Source organism: Chenopodium quinoa, unplaced genomic scaffold (genome assembly GCF_001683475.1).
Source record: "Chenopodium quinoa cultivar QQ74 unplaced genomic scaffold, ASM168347v1, whole genome shotgun sequence".
Lineage (NCBI taxonomy): Eukaryota > Viridiplantae > Streptophyta > Magnoliopsida > Caryophyllales > Amaranthaceae > Chenopodium > Chenopodium quinoa.
In genome coordinates, this window is record NW_018744062.1 from 1,201,137 (window position 1) to 1,226,172 (window position 25,036).

General features: G+C 33.2%; 3 protein-coding genes and 1 pseudogene across 3 annotated transcripts; 1 reads left to right on the plus strand and 3 right to left on the minus strand.

Moving 5' to 3' along the window:
* Positions 1-390: 390 nt before the first annotated feature.
* LOC110690786 (protein FAR1-RELATED SEQUENCE 5-like) lies at positions 391-1,931 on the minus strand. The gene is made up of 2 exons (XM_021867676.1): positions 644-1,931; positions 391-560 (listed from the first exon to the last, which is right to left on the minus strand). The coding sequence occupies exons 1-2, from the start codon at positions 1,929-1,931 to the stop codon at positions 391-393; spliced, it is 1,458 nt and encodes a 485-aa protein (XP_021723368.1).
* A 761-nt stretch (positions 1,932-2,692) lies between these two features.
* LOC110690696 (putative UPF0481 protein At3g02645) lies at positions 2,693-7,011 on the minus strand. Its single transcript, XM_021867566.1, has 2 exons — positions 5,816-7,011; positions 2,693-5,522 (listed from the first exon to the last, which is right to left on the minus strand). Exons 1-2 carry the CDS (start codon positions 5,850-5,852, stop codon positions 3,841-3,843), a joined length of 1,719 nt encoding a protein of 572 aa, XP_021723258.1. The 5' UTR covers positions 5,853-7,011; the 3' UTR covers positions 2,693-3,840.
* A 3,164-nt stretch (positions 7,012-10,175) lies between these two features.
* LOC110690787 lies at positions 10,176-11,702 on the minus strand (annotated as a pseudogene).
* Positions 11,703-16,697: 4,995 nt separating this feature from the next.
* Positions 16,698-24,379, plus strand: LOC110690697 (mitochondrial import inner membrane translocase subunit TIM10-like). The gene is made up of 9 exons (XM_021867567.1): positions 16,698-16,875; positions 18,128-18,175; positions 18,262-18,303; positions 18,395-18,442; positions 18,529-18,570; positions 19,215-19,267; positions 19,593-19,631; positions 19,749-19,818; positions 23,907-24,379. The coding sequence occupies exons 2-9, from the start codon at positions 18,134-18,136 to the stop codon at positions 23,955-23,957; spliced, it is 387 nt and encodes a 128-aa protein (XP_021723259.1). The 5' UTR covers positions 16,698-16,875; positions 18,128-18,133; the 3' UTR covers positions 23,958-24,379.
* The last annotated feature ends 657 nt before the right edge of the window (positions 24,380-25,036 follow it).

Here is a 25,036-nt window from a genome sequence, read left to right on the forward strand (position 1 = left end):
TCACGCCTAGTGTTATTTCTCTTCGGTCGACCACGAGTGTTAAGGTTGATATGTGGTTCTTCAAGGTGTGAATGATCTGGATGTAGCTCCTCTTCAATGATTCGCGTTACATTTCGACGTACGGCCGGGTCACTTTCCATGACTTCGTCGATTAGGGACCGAAAATGTGCAGCCTCCTCGGTCGAATCATTTACCACTTCAAGAATGTTAACACCATCACCAATAACCAGTATCTTCCAGAAAGAATGAATTTGGCTGCTATACAATCCTGCCTGTGCAACTATCGAATCATGTATCTGGAAAGCACATGGAAGACCATGGGTCACACGCATAGCACATCCGCACCGTTCATGGACCTGGTAACTCAAATCCCACATCCTTTTCGTCTCCTTATCCAGAACTTTCAAGCAATGTTGACACTTTGCCATTCATACGTGGCAGTGGCAACTGTCTGTACATCTGACCAATTTTAGACCTTGATGCCTCCAACTCATTACGAATTTGTATGATGCGATTACCAATATGACAATGGACTCGGGCCCATACGGTATCCAAAGCACCTGCCAATGATTCTAATTAGTAAATTCAAATACAATTACAATTACGTAACAACGAGAACAACTAATAAAATCATACAACTAACCTGTGGATGATTCAAACCAAGTTTTCACTGCTGAATGTTGGCTCTCAACTATGCAGTTGGTGGTGTTACCAAAACGAAGAATCTGGTTCGTCCAAAATTTCACAAATTTCTCCTTATGACAAAGCCATGTTCTCTGAACATACTGAATCACTTCCGGATATTTTCCCCACCTCACTTGCATGGCAGTTAGAGCACGATCATACTTCGCCTGTGTTGTTGCATTCATGATTTTGAACCATCTCCCAGCTCTAAAACTGACACCAACCGTCTTGTTTCCAAACATCTTCGTCACCTTAGCCTCCACATCTCTGTTGATGTGCCATAGACAGAGTAAATGTGACGTCCCTGGAAAGACTTCTCTCAAAGCCGCACAAAGCCCAAGATCACGGTCTGAAATAAATACAGATGGCTCTATATCAAACCCAATCAACTCCCTTAATCTCTGCAACACCCACCGATAACTAGCCGTGCACTCGTTGCGCATGAAAACATATCCAACTAGAAATTTCTGGTTTGTCGGTGTCACGCCTACAACCTCAAAGAAAGGTATGTTATATCGATTGGTCTTGTAAGTAGAATCCATACCTATGACATGTGGGTATGTGCGAAGTATGTTGACCATGATCGGGTGCACCATAAATGCATGTTGCAAAACGTTGTGATCATCGTTCGTGACCCAGTAAATGTATTTACTCTCTCTCGCCAGATGAAGAAATTGCTGAACAACTCCTCTTCCTTCAGACATCTCCATCCTGAAGTCATTTCGGCAATTGTAAATGTGTCGGATGTTTGGATGATCATCAGAAAATTGCTCGGCAATAGTGGACATGATGTTACGGGGAGCAACCTTGGACTTTGTCATGTCCTGCACAACCTGTTTTGCACCCGGACTCAATCCGCTCACTTTACGGTGACCCTCTGGGTACACAATCATTGGGTGGTTATGTGTCCCGGTGTGATCATTTTTCGCAATGATCTTCCAACTTTCGGTGCTCACATCATAATATATCTTGATGTAGAATGGACAACCATTAGCTTTGGTTTTGGTGTCCTTCCGTATCGCGTTCTCCAAATCTCTCGGCTTGCTCCTTCGTGACCGATCACATCGCAAATACCGATACGGCCGACCATCTCTGGTTTTGTTATAAGACGATTTCACCAATATAAATCCCAATTTTATGGAAACACCATCAGCCCATGTAACTGCATCGTCAAATGTAGGAAAAAACGTATCGGTGACAAAATTACCACTATAATTTACACCGTCACCGCCTTCCTCAGATTCCATATCCTATACAAATTAAACAAAACATGCTTTATGTCAAAATAATAATAATAATTATTATTATTATAATTATAATAATAATAAAAACAATAATAATAATAATAATAATAATAATAATAATAATAATAATAATAATAACAATACTAATAACAATACTAATAACAATAACAACAAATACAAAACAATAACAATATTAATGATAATAAAAAATTATAATAACAACTACAAAACAATTTATAAGACCATAACATTAATTAATTAATAAATAATAATAATAATATTAAAATTATATTTCTACTAATTAATAATAACAATATCAACAACAACAACAATAAAAATAACAGCAACAACAACAATAATAATATCAACTACAACAACAACAACAATAATATCAACAACAACAACAACAACAACAACAACTACGATAATAATAATAATAATAATAATAATAATAATAACAATAATAATAATAATAATAATATTTTCAATAATAATAATAATAATATAAATAATAATAATAATAATGAAACAAAAAATAAACATATTACTAATAATCATATTAATACAACAAAATTACATTAATTATCAAATACTAAATCACAACAATAATCACAAGACCACGAAAAAAAAATACATCAAAAAAAAACTTAATAAACATAACAAAAATTAAATAAACGTACTTAACATTTTAAAAAAAATATGAATAGGGACATCCGCCTAAAATTTCCGGATGTCCCTTGGTACATCCGTCTAAAATTTCCGGATGTACCATGGAACATCCGGATTTTTTAGGCGGATCCCATCTTCCGCTTGAAATTTCCGGATGTTCCATGGTACATCCGGAAATTTTAGGCGGATGTACCTAGGACATCCGGAAATTTTAGGCGGATGTCCTAATTACCGAAAATAAAAAATAAAAATAAAAACTTACAGAATGATCCGACGCATTCTCCGGCGTACGTATGTTCCACTCGCCGTCCATGACCCAAGACCCGTCGGAAAATTTCACGATTTTTAAAAATAGAACATTTAGGTGGTCGTGGGGACCGATTTGGTTGCAAGGCCGTGGGGACCGATTTTGGGAGGCTCGGGACAGCAATGTCGTGAAGTGAGGGGACCGTTTCATGTATGGTGTCCAAATGGGGAACAAGGTCCTTTTTATAACACAAATTGCATAAAGGGCATAGTGGTCCATTCAAGTCAAAAAGGGAGCGTTACCTGGTAAATTGGGAGCGACAAATAGCAGTTGAGTAAATTATTTTTATTATTTTTTTTAACAAAAAAGCTTTTAAAAGGGTTTTTTTTTTTTTTTTTCAAATTTTCCTAAATTAAAGTGGAAATAAATTTGGGTATTTTGGGCCTAAGAATTTTGAGTTCCAGGCCCTAGAGAGAAATAATGAGTAGAAGAGGTAGTTAAGATTCATGATGATGATGACAGTGATGAGATACCAAATAATTTCAGTGTCAAGAAACTCAAACTTTCAACGACCATCAGTACTTTAACTCAAGACGACGAAACTTCAGAAGGTAAGCAGCAACCTACCTTGATGGCTCCGGCTCAGAGAGTCAAATTCATGGTGGTGAGGAAACCAGTACCAGTTTCAAAGGAAGATACGGCGGCTCTCCAATCACTCTGTCAATACGACAGTGGAGATGAATAAGTTACAAGTAGTGTTTCCTGATTCCATCTATTACATGAATATATATACTAACTAGATTGTATATTTGAGTTTGTTACAATAATTTTAAGTGTTTGATTTTTTTGGAATAACTTTGTATGTCTGCTAGCACTAACTGTTGTTTATTAACTAAAGGCAAAGTGATTGCAAGGATTTAGTTTATCCTGGCTGAAATCTTTTAAAGAATGTACACTAACTTTTGTTTTAAAACTTGAATACAGAAGCATGATTTATTACTTCTTAGAGGTGAAAGTAGTGACAGCCTGTATGGTGGCTGCAGCAGTTTGTATGACCACCAAAGTGATGAAATATACAATCGCCCATGGTTGGCTGAAATACTCTTGTTGAAGGATTGCCTTCAACCAACGTATATTATACTTGCCGCGAAACTTGTTCAGCTGCATACAGGTGTCTGAGTAGGATGAATAGTCTGCCAGTATATGCTTTGTGATAGAATTAAACAGATCTGCTACCACTGCATCAGACTCTAACCAGTTCTGAATAATTTTACTCTTCACAAGCAGCGCGACATCTTCTTTGGAATTGATCAGGTCGTCCATGAAGCACATATAGTCGCTAACTGATCTGCTCCCACTGTTAGCTGTATGATTGTACAGCTCATGTGCCATGACGTTCCTGAAAAATGTTTCGGTGTGATGCCACATTGTCAGAGGTGGCATCTTCAATACCCCTCGCTTACTGTCAAACTTTATCTCCAGCAGTGGAGTTTCACTACATGATTTCTCAAACAGAACACCGGCTTTTGCAAGTCGAGTTACACTTGGAACTCGAATGTCATGTGGTGTTTCCATGTTGCAAAGACATGGAAACTCTCTCATATGCTTGATGTTTATCCTTTGTTCCTGTTTGGCTCCTGAGGAAGTGCTTTCCTCATCTTGGACCTGGTCTGCAGTGATTTTTTTCGCTGTTTTTGTGTTATGTCTTTCATCTGATGTGAAAACACCACTTTGCTCTGCCTTTTTCACTTTGCCTGAGATGATTTGAGGTGGTAGACAGCACATCCTTAGAAAACTAACAAAATGAGCAGTCATTTCAGGATTTTTTGTTCTTAGATCGACATCCTCTCTAGTTAAGACGTGTGTTGTATTAGGAATCGACGTCCTTAATGCACAATAAACAATGTCATGAAATTTTGGTACATCTTCTGAACTAAAAACTTGATTTTTCAGGAATTCTTCAATAGCCTTTGAAAATGTGAACTCAAATATGTGTTCAAGGACAAAATATGGAAGTTGATTCTCTAGCAAAGTAAGGTCACGTCGAACTTCAAAGGATGTTCTCGTGCTTTGAAATATAAAATCATTTGCAGGCTCCCAATCTTCATAAACTTCCTCAATGAATTTATACATCCCATTAAACGTTCCCCCTACTTTCGTCGATTCACAAGCTCTTGTTGTTTCTCCTAGCTCTTTACTTGTCGATTCCATTTCAATTTCCAAGTATGACAGCTTTCGGATCTTCCTACATAGGAACTCAACTATGAAGCACCCATCGATAAGTAGCATGTCAACAAACTCTTCCTTGCTAAGCTTTATGCTTTCAGCATAGCTTTTGCGCGCCTCAACTTCAAGCTTCTCCACCTCCTCGACATAAACTTTTATCTCTTCTTCAAGTGTAGTTACCTTTCCTTTCTGATCACTAACATTGCTGGTTTTCGAGCCCCAAAAACGTCGTCTGATCAAATCCCTTGCGTATACCAACTTATGTTCCTCCATGACACTATACTTGTCATCTCTGTGGTGAAAAGGACCAATTGAGACATGAAAAGGAGTGTATGCATTTTCATTCAGTCTCCTTAAATGTTCAGGAACTCTGAAAATACATGGTTGTTTAACAAATAATTTTGTACACGCTGCATTAATGAGTAGTGCCAAACTTGGCTTAGATGTTTCTCCTGCTAACATAAAATTATTGCTTTATTAGCATGGGAATATCATTACAAATATCAAATTTAATTTACATAACAACGCCTGCAAATATAACTTAGCCCATGTCCATATCACCTTACAATTATTTCAGTTCAGTAAAAATAATTTCATTTCAATAAAAATCAATAACTTTAAAGAACAAAGAATTAATAAAAATAATTTTAGTTCAGTAAAAATAGTTTCAGTTCAGAAAAAATAAGGTGAAGTGAACGGGGCCTTAGCAGTAATTTGAAATTAGATTTGAAACCAACATTATTACCAGGGAAGTCCTTATTGATGAGCTTGATTGCTTGCATTATATTGTGGTTTGCTCAGCCCTTTCGTCGAGTTTTTCTAGCCACGATTAACCACTGCTGTTTGTATGTGATTGCAGATCGAACTGATGGCAGAGAAGTGGTTAAACTGGTCATAAACTCGATCTAGCTGTTCATAAAAAATAAATCAGATCTTTAAGAAAGATATAAATAGACTCATCCGATCCTTATGTTAGTATTTTCATAAAACCATACATAATTAGTGAGAAATTAGCAGCACATTTTTCATACTAATTTACGACTCTATACATCCCACACTTACTGATTATTACAAAAATAATGATAGTAATTAAAAAATCAGATACTAAAGTATTATAATTTACACTTCTTTATTCTGGTAAAATGTTAAATTAGATGGAAATCAGAGAAAAAAAAATATATACTACGTATAAAAAATGAATACAGCTATAGAATCAAATTTCCTCCCAAAAAAAAAGAAAAAAAAAAAAAAGTCTAATAAGCAACAAATGTTTTTAAATTCTGTATATATGTAGTTTTCCTGATCTTTTAACTTATTTTTGGACTCGGATCGAGTCAAAATACAAGATAAGGTTTTCTAATATATTACTCGTATTGGATAATTTGTACCATACTGTGTATTACTCAGTATATTGTTTTGAAAAAGTGTGTATAAAAATAGGAATTTATTGATTTTTTTTTAAAACATATAGGAAATTATTGTTTCTATGACTCTACCAATGGATCGGGTCGGGTCAAAATACAAGATAAGATTTTCTAATATATTATTGGATAATTTGTACCATACTGCGTATTACTCCGTATGTTGTTTTGAAAAAGTGTGTATAAAGATAGGAAATTATTGTTTCTATGACTCTACCAATAGATTGAGCAAATCTTTTTTTTTTTTTTTTTTTTTTTTTTTTTTTTTTTTTTTTTTTAACAACAATTGAGCAAATCTAATAGAGAAAAAAAAAAAGGGAAGTATATTTATTGTTGAAAAGAAATTGGAGCTCAATTGCTCTTTTGTGTATAAATACTTGTATTTGGACATGCCTTACCTTTCTATTAGTCGTTTTTATAAGAGAGTTCTTTGAATCTCTTTTGGCCTTTTCTTTCTCACTTTCCTCGAGATTTCCTCACCCCTCTTATTTTATTTTAATCTTCTCTTTGATTCTAAGCTACCACCTTGAAAAATTCTTCCTTAATTACTTTATTGCTTCAATCGACTAAGTACGCACTGTATTAAATACATAAGAATGATGGTGATGGAGTTGATAAGAGAATACTTTGTATAAGGTTGATATATCTAGAATATGCGCAGAAAATTCTCATACTAGTTAGTATAATATCACACACTATATAATCTCAATTAAGTTTTTGGAGGAAAAAAATAGTCATTATGCAATCTTGTTGAATTCCTATAAATACCTATTAATAAGACTAGGAATTGAGTATGTTTATATTAATTATATTGGTCCTTGAAACCATGTACTTCATACAAGTAAAGGCCATGTTCACTTTACCTTAAAAAAATAAAATTCAATAAAAATAATTTGAATTCAGTAAAAATTAATAACTTTAAAGAAGAAATATAATAGAAAACAGTAAAAATAATTTCAGTTTAACAAAAATAATTTTAGTTCAGTAAAATTAATTTCATTTCCGTAAAAATAATTTAAGTTCAGCAAAAATAATTTCAATTTAGTAAAAATAATTTCACTTCAGCAAAAATAAGATGAAGTGAACGGGGCCTAATCTAGTTACTCTAGTATGGTAGCTAGGGTTAATATCCAATAAGTGGTCATTAGGGAGTAGACTAGAGAATTGCATGTATAGTATATACTCCATGGCCTGGTTTTAATTTTCTATATTTCTTCAATTTAAAACAATTAGTCTCAATTCACAGACATACTTAGGGCCTGTTTACATTTACTGAGCTGAATGAACTGAACTGATTAAAGCTGAACTGAATTGAAGTGAATATAAGTGAAATGAATATTTTATGAGAGAAGAAAATTCAGAGCTGAACTGAATTGAAATTAAGCTGAAGTGAACAGACCCATAATTTTCTAATTTTAACAATTTTTCTTTAGCTTGCCTTTTTTTTACTTGACGGGTAGTTGGTTGCTCAGATCGTGCATTGGCTGGTTTGATTACCTCCCTCAATTATTTGCTTTGATTAACTATAAGAGGTGTTTGTACAAAATTGTTTGGTGAAATTAGCTTATATCTTGTGGTTGTTTAGTTACTTGAATGCATGAAATGACATATAAGTACTCCATATTAAAATAAAGTATCAACACTTAGTAGGGAGATAAAAGTTTTGTTGTTTTGTTAACTTTTGGATTAAAGTTGCCTGTTGTCATTATTTGGCTAAAATTTCACAATAAATACTAACAATAGGAGTAGGGAGAATGTACAGGCTAAAAGTCTAGTAGCTAGGGTTATGCATCACATATCCAAATATCCAATTGGTCATTGGAGGAGTAGACTAGAGAATCTATACTTCTATACTTAGTATTTAAAAACACAAATCACAAATTTTACACATGGCATCACAATTCACAAATCACTATTCACCCTATATGCCACATGTCATCTCTCTTTATATTTATGTTTAAATCTTTATGTATTATACAACTTGTAAATTCAAGTAAGAAAATGAAGTGTTTCATTTCCACCATAATAAAATAATGTTTTAATTAATACACATTACATAAACATATAAATTATAATAAAAATTGTCTTTTCATCTCCTAGACTTTAAATATAATTTAAAATAATATGTCATTTTATATCCCACAATCTTCACGTGTATATGTCTAACTAAATTCATTCATCTTCTTTCACGGTTCTACCCTTTCTCTTTTTTTCTTTTAAGTTTAGAAATGAAACAATCTTCCTACATATGAAAATAATTAACCTAAGAAACAACTCGTGCATTAAACGGGCCAAAAAGCTAGTTATATGTTATACTTCTTCCGTCCTTTTATTAAAGTTTTATTTCTCTTTATTATGTGAATAATAAATGTTAGAAATGAGACTTTGATAAAAGGACGGAGAGAGTATTTTATATAGATATCAAATCTAATAAGACAATTAGTTTCAATTCACACGATATAATATTATTTTCCTAACAATTCCTCTTTCAGTTATAATACTCCTTCATTTCATAATAAGTAGTAAACCTCTCAAAAATAATGAATTCTGTAGACTACTTCCATTTTCGTTTGACGTAGGGGATCGGAGTTTCAGCGAAGCTTCTATTTGGAGACTGACCTAGTTAAATTTGACTGATTAAACTTCAAATTATTTCATTTTTAATCCTAATTTCTTAATACAAGTAATAATTAAGCATGAAGCATGCAACTAATGGAGTTGTTCTGCCGACTGTGCTGTGTTATTTAGAGCTTTACTAATACACCTAACATGTATTTTGAGTAAATTGAGTTGTAGAGTTGGCACTAAAATCTATTCCCCCCAAAAAAACAAATAATGTTGTACTTTTTTTTTTAAGAAAATAATGTTTGTACCTGTATTTTAAGGTAGTTGATTCTATTTTCGGTTCAACTCCTAATACATGTTAATTAAACAATACTCCGTACTGTATATTATTGTCTAGTTGCAAACTTAAACAGCTTGAGCACGCAGTTTGAACCTATCAAATTATGATTATAATACTTTCCATAAAAATACAACTCAATCCTCAATAACGACATTTCAATTACAATATAAAGATGAGAGGGGGGGATAGCTCAAGTGGTTAGAGCTCCCCTCCTGGTCCCAGGTGATCCTAGGATCGATTCTCATCACCCGCCTTTGTGGCTCTCTAAACACCAAAAAAAATAAAAAATTACAATATAAAGATTCCATTATGAACATACATTAGTGCCTAGTTGCTAATTATATTAGGTTGAACCAATCAAGATACAAGTATATGGGTGTGTTATACTTTTCAATTCTATAAAAATATTACTCAATCCAATATACATTAATTAGAGGGTTTAATTGTGTTTATTAAGTTAAATCTATCTTTATTATATAAGTCAAGAAGAAAGGGAGACATAAAAAAGTTTGTGTCCAACTTTTAATCTATCTATAACAGGGTACACAACTTGTAACTACAAACTTTTCATTAACAGGATCAAAGAGAGTACAAAGTAATCAATATTTTTAGGAACATTAACTCGTACATCATCCATGGGATACAGATTCTTAGCTCAAACCTCAGACGATACAAGATACACAAATTAAATGGTAGCAAATAAAATTCTTTCACAAGTACTCATACGTATATTAAAATTCTATGGTAGTCATCCGTACTAATCAAGTATATGGCCTGGTTTACGAAGGATGTCGTTTAGAGTCCTGAACACTAGTAACAGCCTCGATAATGGAGGAGGTTGTTTGAATGATAACTCCAGTGATGAAGTAAACAACAGCCCATGGTTGATTGAAATAGTCCTGTTTAAGGACTGCTTTCAATTGACGTACATTAAACTTGTTACGAAACTCATTCATCTGTTTACATGTATCAGAATAGGATGAATAGTCTGCCAATATGTGTTTCGTAATTGAGTTAAACAAGTCTGTTACAACTTCATCCGATTCCAACCAGTTCTGAATGATCCCACTCTTCACTAGTACCGCGACATCTTCTTTAGAGTTGATCAAGTCATCCATGAAGCACATGTAGTCACTGACTCATACATTTTTGCTGTAATTCGCGGTATGATTGTAGAGCTCGTATGCCATTATATTTCTAAAGAATGTTTCGGTGTGATGCCACAGTATCAGAACAGGTAATTTTAACACACCATTTTTGGGATCGAAGTTCATGTGCAACATCGGAGTTTAACCATCCATTTTCGTAAACAAGACCCCTGATTTAGCTAGTACACTTGCACTAGGAACACGAATTTCGTGTGTTTTCATGTTACATAAACAAGGGAATTCTATCTTCTTATTTTCATCTTGTGCATTATTTATACTTATCCTTTGTTCATCAACCATAATGTTTGCGTCTGCTGTGAAATAATCCCCTGCCTCAGCCTCAGCCTCAGCCTCGTCGTGTCCTACTGAAGGACCGCAACAACTCTTTAAGAAACTAACAAAATGCGCGGTAGTCTCAGGCTCTAGTTGAATTCTTTGAGCAATATCCTCTTCATTTAGGATGTGTGAAATGTTAGGAATCGAGGTTCTAAATGCACAATACACAATCGCCTTGAAGTTTGGCCTATTTGGTTTACTCGAAAATGTGAAATCGAACAATTTCTCTAGGACAAAGTAAGGAAGTTGATTCTCCAACAAAGTAAGATCACGTCTAACCTCAAAAGCTGTTCTTGTACTTTTTAGTATAAAATCATTCTTCAAGTTCACTTCATTGTAGGTCATGTTGATAAATTTATACATTTGATCATAGTTTTTCATAGCTTCATCCTCGAACTTGGCCAATATTTTTATTTTTCTACAGAGGAATTCGACTATGAAGCACCCATCAATAAGCAACATTTTAACAAATTCTTCCTTGCTAAACTCAATCTTTTCAGCATAATTTAACCGCGATTTTGTTTCAAGTCTCTCGACCTCCTTAACATATTCATCAATCTCCTCTTTGTTTACTTGAGCATTGTTGTTAGCAGCCCTACGACGACAAATCAAAGCCTTGGTATAAACCATCTTGTGTTCCTCCATAATTGTATATTTGTGACTTCTATGGTGATAAGGGCCGACTGCGACGTGCCAAGGTGTGTATGCATTTTCATTGAGCTTTCGAAGATGTTCGGGAACTCTATAGATGGATGGTCGTTTTTGACACACATTGATACACATGCTATGGATGTCATCTACTAGTCCCTCCACACTTGACATTTCTCCACCTTAAATTAAAAATACGAGTATTTAGTAACGTTAATAATTATTCCGTTCAATCGTAATTAACAGCCACATAAATTTTTAGATGTTTGGAAATTAAATTTCATGTATTTAAAATATATGTCATTTGTAATTGTAGCACAGTAGCAGACAGACTCGTGATGACTTTGAGATCACAAGGTCCATAATTTGACATATATTTTGAATTGCATCATATGACCCAAGGTTGAAGGATGTATATAGTATGAATATTATTTCATTTCATTTTGACTTATTACTCAAATTAGATCGATGTAGTCAATTATCTAGGAACAAGAGAAACAATCACACAATAGATTTTAAAAGAAAACTAACCTGAAGACATTTGTGAACCACTAGTTTGATGCACTCTATCCATGTAAAATCATCCACTTCAAGCCCCTGTTTCCTAAATTGATATAACACCATTGGTAAATAATCTTGATATATAATACAAGTATATATACATAGCTAGTGTCATGAATGTGAACATCAATTTTGCATTGCATGGATAAAGCACAAAAATAGTGATTCACTCCCTAAAAAAAAAAAAAAAAAAAATTACAAAGGGTCCTTTTCAATTAAAAATAATTTATGTAGTTATGTGTTATATTGTTGATTTATTTTTGTGGTGTGTACATCTAATTATCTATATACAGAATTATACACACTCGTCCAACACAAAATCAACAATATATAAATTACGAGTAGTATTATTTGTTCATTTATGCATCAATGCAATTAATTGATAAAATCTTTGAAGGTAGGGTATAAAATACCAGGATTGAATCTCGATTAATACATGAGTATTGCCCATTCACCTGTGTACTTTGGCCTTGGCTCCTATATAAACCAAAACCAAAAATATACTTTGTATATAGATTATGGGCCTTTGGTACATGTAATAACTTAAACAAGATTCCAAAATTTGTTAAAATTATTGGTTTTGTGAATTTAGCATGGTAAACCCTTAATATGTTTGAACTTGAGTAGGGGATCTTTTACCAAAACAACTTTAAGCAATATACAAAACTAAGATGAACGTAAACAGTCGCAGACTCGCATAACCCTAATTTCGATAACAAAAATAAAAAAAAAACAATTATAAGCACTAATTTTTTGTCTTGATAATATCAATCTCAAAAATTTGGAATTTCAAGTAGTATTGTTCTATCAAGTCTACCGCAAATTTATACGATGATAAGAGATTTTAAGGTATTGTTCATCTTTTTCATGTCTATTAATTGTATACTCTTTGTTAATGTCGGCTAGTAGGACTATTTTTTTTTTGTTTAATGTGTATGATAAATCAAACTTACATATATTTATTTCTATTTTTAAGTGTTAAAAAAATAGTTGTATTTTATTATTTTTTGGTTGATTGGAAGTTTGGATCATTTTTTTGAGTGATTGTTTATGTTGTGTAACTTTTTTAAAAATTGAGAATTGCTGCATATATATTATGTTGGTTGTTATTGTTCTGTGTTCAAATTAATGAGATATTTTAAACTATGGCATTAGAATTTAAATAAAACCAAAATTTTTTAAAAAAAAAACTAATTCTTTTTAAATAAAGAAAAAAAACATAAAATGAACTGAACGGTTCAAAGGAATATAAATAATAAATAATATCACTTCAAATAAATAAATTTAGCTAGTTTGGAAATTAAAATTTATAATTAGCCGTTTTGGTAAATACTTTTGTCAAATTAGTCATTTTGGTAAAAGATCCCTTGAGTAGGCCCTTAACTCATGCTATCTTTTCTTATTTCAACATACATATTACGTATACTTTGTACTATGTACAATGGTACGTAGCAATAAAACTTTTTATTTAAACTGTATGCACACTACAGTTTCGTCTCAAAATAATTGTCATATTATCCGTTCGATAGTCAAAATTCATAAACTTTAACCATATATTTATATATAATATTACTTAAATGCATTATCATACTTTGGCAAATTTAATTTAATGTGTACCTTATATATTCAATAGTTATATGTCAACTAATTAATAAATAAGTACTTATGATTTTGACACACATGCAAGAGATCCATGAACTACTTGATTCAGTATACTAATAACCTCTTCCTAGGAAAAAAAAGGGAATATAATGTAAAATACTTGTTGGAACGAAGAGTCTTACTGAATATTTCAGCAATAAAGTTTTCAGTTTTTTAGTTGTAGAAGGAGTATTGGTTTACTGTCGTTTAAAAAATTAAAAGAAAAAAATGGGACAATTGGATTATGATTTATGAAGCCATATCAATCAATAACTATATACTAAAAGACACACCAGCAATGACACGTGTCGTCTTCTGGTGTGTCCTTAGTTTTTTTTTTTTTTTTTTTTTTGGAAAAAAATCAATTTAAAAAACAAATCTTTAACATATTTATTAAGGTACTAATTGCGTAAAAAGTATAATAGAAGATTTATCCATAAAACAACATATTGACAACTATGAACTTAAGAAAATAATATTCTTAGCACATAATTTATGACACATGGAGTACTTATTTTAGGAAACACATTTTATGTACTACATATGTTAATTACAACAAGAGTTATTCTTAATTGTGTAATAAAAGCTACAAACTTAGACAATGAAATACAAATATCAAAACAAACAAACAATGCTTTTGTTATTTCTTTGAATAATTTATGAATATAATATCAATCAAGTAATAATGTATGGATATTTCAATAATACTTGCTAAGAAAGATACATGTTGATCATTCATAATGTTATTTTCTCCAAATAATTTTGTTGTTGTTCTTTAACATTCAATTGATTTATACATATAGCATACGTATTCTTTCAAACACACACACACACATATATATATATATTGTTAATTTGAAAAGTAGCTATTTTAAATTATCGTGTATGACACGGGACCTAACCTAGTATTACTTCTAAACTCTCTCTCTCTCTTTTTTTCTTTAATTCTCCGCTAATAAATTAATACTAATTCGTACGATGTGTTTTATGTATAAAAATCTTCCCAATCTTTGTTTTAAGATGTTATTTAGACTCTATATCTCTAGTCATAAAAAATACTCACATTGTCCGACAGCAATAGTCTTCCAACCAAAGGGGTCACCTCACACTAAGTCTAAATTCATTTTCTTAATAAATTGTTCTTTATGATCAAATAATTATCGCTATTATTTTACGAGGTTAATTTAAATCTCTAATTAACTTCTTTACCTCCCAATATTTTAACATATTACAAAGTTATGATCATATATGATGCAATAAAAACTACATAGTTTACACCATATTTCAACAACATATTTACATGTTAATTACTCCATAATATTCGGCTTAGATGTTGTACCTAGTAATTATAATCATTAAATTGGTATACAATACATCTATTTATTCAAAAGAATACATTATATTCGTATGCATACGAAATTTCTATTCCTTCAACATTTTAGTACGTGAATAGTTTATCAATTTTTTAATGGGAGAAAATGCAAGCTTTAAAAAGTAATTACATAAACAAAATATGATTAAAAAAGTAATTAAAGGTAAAAATTTATAATTTCGTACCTGGTCGATGTGACTAATCCCAGGAATATAAGTTAAAGTGTGATTTGTGTATAATTATGCTGTGAACTTAGAACTGTTAGTTAGAAGTGTTAGTTACAACTATATATGCATGTTGGAGGTTGATCTTATTATGTGACAGGTTGACATCTTGATTAAAATACCATCGACTTGCATATTATTCAAAGCTCACCACCGGTTTTGGTGGTTGACTTGTTATCTCATGAACTACGCTAGAAGTTTCCGCGTAAAAACTTACTTGCTTGTTAAGTTAACTGATGACAAACATATATGTCAAATTTAATTGGTTTGATCCGGTGAGAAGGATTGCATCTTTCAACCATTAAGGGATCAATTCTATACTAGGTAGGGTTACTTTGAGGATGAGTTCTCTTATATTATTAGTCTTTATATTATCGATCTTATCTAAATTTATCTTGTATATCTTTATCTTATTAGACGACATTATATAAGGTGCAGTGTTATTACTAGATCTTATTGACAATAGAGCCTTACTTATATCGTCTCTAATCTCTATGCCCCCAGTTGTAGATGAAGAGAACTAATCCACAAGGAAATACTGATCAATAATTTGTGTGTAAGAAATTTTAGTCAACAAGAAATATGCATATACCTTACAAGGGTGGTGTATTGATATACATAATCAAGAGCAAAGTATTTATTTTGGACTTATTTACTCCTAGAAGATTTAATGTCGAAAAAAAATATTTTTATTTACGAATCTATCATTTGAAAAACATACTCCATAGTTTGTTGCTCATGTTGAGAAACTTGAACTTTCTCCTTAAACATCTTTGCCAAAGAGCTATGTTTAGTAACTATAAAGAACTTTTTTGCATTCATTTAGGGTCTATTCTCATTGACTGAAATGAGCTGAACAGAACTAAACTTATTAGATCTGAAATGAATGTTTTATAAGAGAAGAAAATTAGGAGCTGAACTGGACTGAACTGAACTGAACTTATTAGAGCTGAACTGGCTTGAACCAAACTTATTAGAGCTGAACTGAACTGAACTTATTAGAGCTGAACTGAATTGAAAATAATCGTATGAGAACAGGCGCTTAGTAGCTTGAATTTATTAAGTTTGGGAATAATGATGTGACAAATCAAACTTACAATTTTACAAGGGATATAACTATCCATTTTGGATAGATCTAATTCTTGACCCGACCCAATAATCTTTCCCAATCATAATCCAAATTCGACTCTTAGAGAGAAAATCCGCTCCCGACCCAAATGACTCAAAATCAATCCGATCTAACCTATTAAATGTTTATCATATTTTATTATGACCAAAATGATCCGAAATCTAAACATAACTCGACTAGTAAACCCGAATTAACAAGTCTAATTGTGTCTTGAGAGATGCCGAAGCAGCCGAACACTGCTAAAATTGGGCTACCGAGTGGAAACCCGGCCATTTTAAAAAGATTGTCTTGTTGCACACGACGTATACTTCATTGAGCAGCCGCTAGACAATAGTCACTGAAAATACAGAAGAAGGAACCTTATTTCTCCATTGAAGCAGTTTCTGAGCTTTCTTCCCTCCATTAAACCAGCTTTTTCAGGTAAGATTTTTCTTTCCTTCTTCTTTTAATCGTCGATTATCGATTTCACAATGTAATGTTAATTTGATTCAATTTAGGTTGGATTGATTACTTTACTATTTGTTGTAATTCAATCTCTCTTAGGTTAGAATTTTGCTATTCTTATTTTTATGCTAGAATAATTTGAGTTAAATTTGGTTGCTAATATATTGCAGAAACTTTCAATTAAAAGCAGGAAGTAACTATGCAAATGAAGCTTTAATTTTCTCCTTTCTTGGGATTCTTGAAACTATGTGTTTTTTTAATGAGACCTATATATGAAGTTATGAACATCGAACATTCTTTGTTGTGACTTTGGTTTAATTGTGTATTTATGTTTTTATGATGAAATTTCTGTCAAGAGATCTTGAACTTGTGATTGTTTTGTTATTTTGATTGGAGTCTGGAGAGAATGATGTGTTTTGGGGTATTTGCACTTGTTTTGTTATTTCTAGAATTCTCGATTCCTCCATCATATATGACTTGCGTACTATACTTTCGTTGTATTTGTATTTAGAAGTTAATTTTTACAGTAAACATTAATGGTACTTGTTGGACATGAAACTGAAGATTGGTTGTTTTTGGAACCTAAATGTTCTTTGGTAGGCAGTATGATCGAAAAGCTTGGAAAAATATACAAGTGAACTTGGTTGTATAGAGATTGTTTGGTAAACTAGTTGTTTTTTTTTTTTTTTTTTTTTTTTTTTTTGAAACACTGGTAAACTAGTTGTTCAAACAGTTGAAATTTGTGAAATTATAGTCAGGGTCTTGTTTTTTTTTTTTTTGATGGAGGGACTTGTTTATTTTGATCCACACAAAGTAGCTGGTAACGTGTCATGAAAAAATCAGGATAAAAACTTTTTTGCTGGTAGAAACTTTGTATAAATTTGCAAGAATACCTTATCATTCTTCCATGTTATTTCAGCACCTTATAAAACTCTGTTGTAGTAATAAGCAGTTGCTAATATTTCTGGATGAATGAATGGTGGTCTTCTTATGCTGGAAGGAGTGGGAAGAAGGGAGAGGAAATGTCATTAGTCATTTCAAGCAACTAGTATATATACAGAGCTATGAAATCAGGGAGTCTTTGGTTGCGTATTTTTTGCGTGACATTAGTCAATGCCTTTTGTCTCTAAGATAATGAGTGCTTGCTTTTGTTAGTCACCCTTATTCGATGAATTGGTGAAAATTAATAGGAATCAATTTCACTGATCGATTTGTTCTGGCTTTACAGGTCATAATGGCCAGCAGCAATGCCCCTCCTACTGTTGAGAAGCAAGAGGTACATTGGTTTTTATTATTTTTCCCTTACTCTTATTAACACATTTTGTAGCAAGCTAACCTTTATGAAGATAATCTGAATTTTAGATTTTAACGGGCGACCATAAACTTGCTTTGGATAAGGAAAAGGTATGCTACTTTTTTTCATAACTACCTTCTGTTTTGGTCAGTGTTAATTAGATTTTGGTTTCTCTCTGATGGATTTGTTATGGCTTTACAGGCTGAATTGGCCAACAGCAATGTCCCTTCTACTGTTGAGGAGCAAGAGGTTCTTTGTTTATGCCCACAGCTTTTATTTACATATTTTGTAACAAGCTAACCTTGGTGAAAACTATCTGGATTCTGGAATTCTAGGTCAAGATGGACGACCTTAAACTTGACTTGCATAAGCAAAAGGTGCGCTACTTTTCTGGCTATTGTTTGTTTGCTATCGAATATACCAGTCATAGGAGAACATAGTAGATAATTTACTCCCTCCGCCCCCTTTGTTTGCCCCCTTGGGGTTAAGTCACTTTTTAAATTTTTGGTGGGGAAAATTTGATGAGAGAGAAAAGTGGTGGGACCAATGTAGTTGGTGTGAGGGTAAAGTATGAAGCAAACATAAAGGGACAGACTATAAAAGAAATTGGGGAAACATTAAGGGACAGCGGTTATTTGATTTGGGGATGTGGGTTTGTTTTTTTCCTCCAGGCTCGATGTTGACCGTATGCGTTATTAATGCTGTAGTTACTTGATATCTTTTGACTTTAGTTACTCTCAGACTAATATGACATTATATGGATGATACTTTCTCTGTAAGTTATGTAGTCAAGGCAAATAAACTGTTTGGGTTTGGCACTGACCCAAATACCAATTGCCTGCCTGAATGGGTAAAAATGAAAGGAAGGTGTTTCCTGTTTACAATAATGATAAGCAAGGGATATCATTTCAAGCATGTGTAATTGTTACGAAGAATTGTCAATTTTATTATTGGGTTTTTTTAGTTAATATTTTACTAATTGCTTATACATAATATTTACTCACTCTCTGCACTTGTGTAGATCATTGCCACAGCAATAGGTGAGATGGAAAATCGAGTAGAACTGTTCAGCAAGTATGTCACTCTTGATTTTATATACTTGGAAATCACTTTACTCTTCTTTTCCTTACCTTTTCTAAAAATCAAAGTCATTAGTTATAGTGTGACCTATTATATTCTCGGCATTTACAAATGGTTACCTGGCTCAATTATTATAGAGGCGGCCTTGTCAAAGAACAATATGGCTTTACTTATTATGCAGGCATGTAGCCATCATTGGTGCTTATTGCCTTAGTCTTTGACTCTTTGTGTCATGCACTCCAGCATATATTTTTGTTACTTTAGGTTATAATTGTTATTGCTATTCTTCTTGTTTGACATATTCTTGTTTCTGATCCAGGCTTACCCATAATTGCTTCAATAAATGTGTTGAGAAAAGGTATATGTACAAACAAACAAAAAATTCTAGACGTTTTTTCTGTTATGGAGTTCTTAAGTTTCCCAATTGGAGTTGCCTAAATCTATGACAAATTAAACTTTTCAAAATTTTGTTCAGGTATAAGGAAGGCGATCTCAATCTCGGTGAAACTAGTTGCGTTGATCGTTGTGTTTCCAAGTATTGGCAGGTAAATCAGCTGCGACATGTTGATATATTTTTTTCAATGTGGTTTAAACTGCTTTACATCCCAATAAACTTCTACAGCTTCAACCCTTTGCAATCTTTAGTCAACTGCTCTCTTAAACAATTAAGCTCTATCTTACACGAAATCACATTCATTTGTTGCCATTCATCATCAATAAAAGTTTATGCATACATGTAGTAGACTAATAGAGTGTAGGTTTTATCTTTTATGCATGGGGGAGGTTGAAATGTAAATTGCCTCTCTAATGCAATCTTGCTCAAATCTCTCTTTCTCTCAACAAAGATACTCCCTCACCCCCCCAACAAAAAAAAAATTAATAAAACTCCCTTCGTCCCCTTTTGATAGTCACTTATGCCATTTTTGGTGACCCAAAATGTTAGTCACATTTGCTTTTTTCAAGTACCATTAATATTATTTTTTTACCAAAATTCTCTCCCATTTGCAAAAATATTTGTGCAAATTAAACTTTTCCATGTAAATTTTACTTTTCCATGTACTTTAATTACTTTCTCTCTCTACTTTTTTGCATACCCAATGTAAATTTACTTTTTCAATGTACTTTTGCTATTTCTTATTTATGTTTATTAATTCCCATGATTATCTACCATAAGTGACTATCAAAAGGAGACGGAGGGAGTAATAAAAAAAATAAAAAAAAGATAGATTCCTGCCCTATTCATTTCTCTTGCTAATCATGAATGAATGAGGTGAAATGGGTGTATAAGGAGAGTTATTATGGTTGAAGACATTGCCTCTTCACTTTCTTCTTCTTGGCACTAATCAGTATTCATGTTCATTTCTGTGTTTAGTCTAGGCTTCCTTCGAAAGGTTCGGGTGAGTACCTATTCATTTATTTGGACAAAGGTCCCAAAATAATTTCAAAAATGTTGTGGCTTGGTTATTCTTTTTAGGGGAGTTAGCTCTAGAAGTTTCTCTGTTTTGTAATATGACTTCAAGCTAAAGTGCACTATGATAAAGGTGGAAACCGGTTTTAGAGAAGTGAGACAAGGATTAGCTATGAAATTTTATGTTTTGAATTGAAGGTACTGATCTTTCGAGAATTAGAAAATTAACCAATGAATAGCAGTGTTGTTGAAAAGGCTACTAGCCTACTACACTAATGGAATTCACTATTGGTAAAGTTGGGGAGGTTTAAATGCATGCAGCTATCTTATATCATGTCTTGTGGTAGATATGACAGTTCTAGAATAAAATGACAAGTAGGTCAGTAATTGATGTAGTAGCTGTGTTTGTAAAATTTGCTGCATAGTGCTTACTGGTCATTGAGATACTGATATGGTCCTGATACATGACTCTGGTTGTTTCACCCTCCTAGTGGTTATTGATGAAGGCCTTGAAGCGATAGACAGGGATGGGTTTTTTTTAGGAAACCAACCTTATGGTGCATTTTGTTTGCACATGGGTAAATGGAATGAAATCAAGAAAGGGCTAGAAGGTGAAAGGAAAGTAAAATCCCTTTGATTTAAGGTGTAATTTTGGTTTTATTTTTCTACTCCACCTTTCCCTTCTTTCACTAATCCTCAAGCATCTCTCAGATCTACAACCTCCACCACTACTCTACTCCCAATGATACCATTGGCCCACCTATCCTTCCTTTTCACTAACATCGCACTGGCCATAGGCCACTCACTAAGGTTTTAAACATCAGGTCATGACTCATGGTCAAGTTATTTAACCATTTAAAGCCATGATTAATAATAAAAGGGATATTTCTCATCCCCTCTATTTATTTATTTTATAATTTTTATTGATGGTGGTGGTTGAATTGGTGTATGAGTGGGTTTACTAAAGGCATGGGGATGTTTTCCATGGTGCATTAGATGGGTTCTTGATGATGCGGTGTTTGGTGTGTTCTTTTGTGGTAGTTGGATGGATGGTTGGTGGTTTATTAAGGATTTAAGGTGGCTGGCTAGATTTGTGGGAGTATATGGGTTCTTGTGTGGGTGGGTGGTTATTAAGATGGATATGGGATTTGTGGTGGTGGTTTTTTTTTTTTTTTTTTTTTTTTGTTGGTTGGGTGGATAGTTCATAGTTGACAATAGTTGTGTGGATGGAGGCTTTTTAAGGTGGGTGGATGGGTGGTTTCATGGGAGTATAAGATTTGGGAGGGGGGTTTGGTGGACCATGAGTGGATTTTGTGGATTCATTTTCGCCGACCTCAAATCATTTTCTGACTAAGGCTTTGTTGTGACTGTTATTGATGATGAGTGGATTTTGTGGCAGTTAAGGTGGTTATGGGTGGTGGTTGTGTTTTTTTTTGTGGAGGGTGGGTAGGTATAGTGGTGGTTGGTAAGATAGAGAATCAGTGATGGTGGAGGGGTTGGATGGAAGGTGTTTTTCGTGTTTGGTAAGGCGTTGTTGCTTGCTGGTTGAGGGATTAAATGGCGGGTGATTGAGTGCAATGGTGGTGTGGTTACGTGTGGTGGTCAGTGACAAAGTGAGTATGGTGGGTTGTGGGTACAGGAGAGAGAGTTAGTGAAAACCCGGGGGGTGGGGGAGGGATGGAGGAAGGAAAGGGAATGATAAACTGAACCTGACAAACACTATGGGAATGAACTATTTCGATTCCCTTACCCTTTCCTAACCCAAAACAAATGCCCCTTTGTCAGGTCTACTCCACCTTTCTAAATTGGGTATTGTCTCTCTCTAAGGGTAGTGTTAATTACAATCAGGAGTTTATTTTATATTAATTGTAATATGTTGATGACAACATAATAGTGTAGTAGTTTCTAACGAGCAATAGTGTTATTGAACAAATTTGTCTGGCCTTTTCTAATGATTACTCTTTCTACCATGTGAGTGTATCAAAGAAATTAGCTCTAACTTGGCTGGATGTGTGAAAACAGTGCATGAGAATACTTTCTTTGAAGAGCGTGTTATTGAACAAATTTGTCTGGCCTTTTCTAACGGTTACTCGTTCTACCAAGTGACTGTATCAAAGAAATTAGCTCTAACTTGGCTGGATGTGAAATCAGTGCATGAGAATTCTTTCTTTGAAGAGCTGCATAGGCAAACAGCTGCCACAGGGACTAAGTTATAATTGTATGTATGTTAGAGCGGACTTATTAATTTAATTGTGTATTATACATTTGTTGTCATGAAGTTAGGGTGTATTGATTTTATGCCTGCCAAAGAGCTGACAAGTCACCAAATCAGACATAGAAGCATAGGAAAACTGCCTCTTGATTTGTATGTTAAATGCTCCTAGCTCCATCTCTCATTGACTTGCACTAACTGTTCAGTAACCAGAAATTATAATTAGAACGACTTGGAGTAAGACTCCATTCCAGAATAATAAGCCACGTTTCTTTTGTATTCCCTCAATCCCTCTCAAACTCATTCGGTCACTCTAGTAGTTAGTGTTATTAATTTGGAAAATTTCCCATAAAATCCCTAATGATACTTGTAACCAAGAAAGCCAAAGATTATTTGGTTTTTGAAGATGCAAAAATCCTAGCTACTAAACTATGTTTATGGTTTTTTTAGCAAAATTCTTGTCAAATGACCTAACTTAAAGAATGTATGTTGCTTTTCTGTTATTTCTCTTTGCCTATAGTTTAGGGCTTCTATGGCTATATATAGGTGGCATACATGATTAATCTAGACGGCTAAGAAATTAGAAGGATGATGTCAAATTGACTGAGACAGACAAATTAATGACCTCTTGTTAACCAGAGGATGTTTGGTTGTCATGTGGTTTGGGTGGGTTAAAACACAGCAAAGTTGGATAAGGTTGAAGTGCGTTTTCTCCCTTACTCAAGAACTGAAGTCAAAATTGTGGTTGATGAGGATTAGTTGAAAGTCTTGAAACATTCTCCAGGTTAACTTCCATTATGGAGCAGCCAGTTTCCTGACATTTCTAGGGTTGTCTCATATAAGAATAAATGACCTCTGAGTGTCAGTATTGGGACTTCTGACTGTTCTAAGCCCCCAGCAATGGACACTGTGAAGTTGAAGAATGCAACCAGCTTAGTTTATTTTTGAGCATAAACTGGCTATGGAAATTCATGTGACAAAAAGTTCTCATTTTGTTGTGTTTTGTTTTTCAGGTGAATAATATGATTGGTCATATTCTTGCATATGGTCGGCGTGGCGTGTAAATTTTAGTTACTTGTTAGTTGCAGATGCTGTTCAATTTTGAAATTGCTTGGATACATCACTGACCACCTGGGACAAGGACTTGAAACTTTTGGATATCTGTTCTTGTTTTTCCTTCTCCAGATTTTTCTGCCACAAATGGAAAATAATAGTCAAGAACGATTTGGATCCAATTCCTCATCACTGTCACAGATTTTTGTAGAAGATAGTATACACCCTGATACATTCATTGTTGATTTCTTGCAGTTGCTATATTGCAAGATATAGCGAGCTTTACTCAGACTAGCAGGACTTGAAACCACAATTTGTATTCATCAAAATTTTTGATAATTACATTTTTCATTGAGAGATGATGCCAGAGTCAATACTGAAGCATGATAAGAAATAACTTCAATGAATATTTGCTCTTTTTAATGCGCGTTTATCATTTTGTATTACTTAACTTTTGCCGATAATCATTGATATCGATTTTAATCTGTTTTTGTATGTCATTGCTACTCTTGGTTGGATAAGGGTCATTAGTTGATGTTGTGAAATTTAGGTGAGAAGAACGGGAGTTGGATCTCGGCTCAAAACTCCCAATGCATGAATTGGAGATTAACCACAAAAGCTAATTTTCCTTGTCATGAAGCATTCTTAATTCCTTGAACCTTACTAGTTTTTTTATTACAAATCAATTTCTTACGAGTTTTTGATTTATCATCCCTTGAAACTTTGAAACAAGATGTACTCTTTTTATGTCACCTCCATCTTCGAATGTGTTACAAGCCATTTTTTAAACTTTGTTGAATTATCACAAAATGAATTCTTTTTCTAATTTTAGCTTTGGAATATTTTCTTATTCACATCACCCTTAATCTTTATTCATATCTTTAGCATAATGGAGGGAGCCTTAATTGATCTATTAGTACAACAAGCTATGTTAATCTAATGACATTCTTATAATAATAGCAATTATATCATGGTAAACAGATTTTTTTTTTTCTTTATAGATCAACTTATATTTTCACACGAAAATGTTACCTAGGTCGTGTGGTATGACAATTTAAAAAGTTATAATTTAAAACGCTTGGCGATGGAT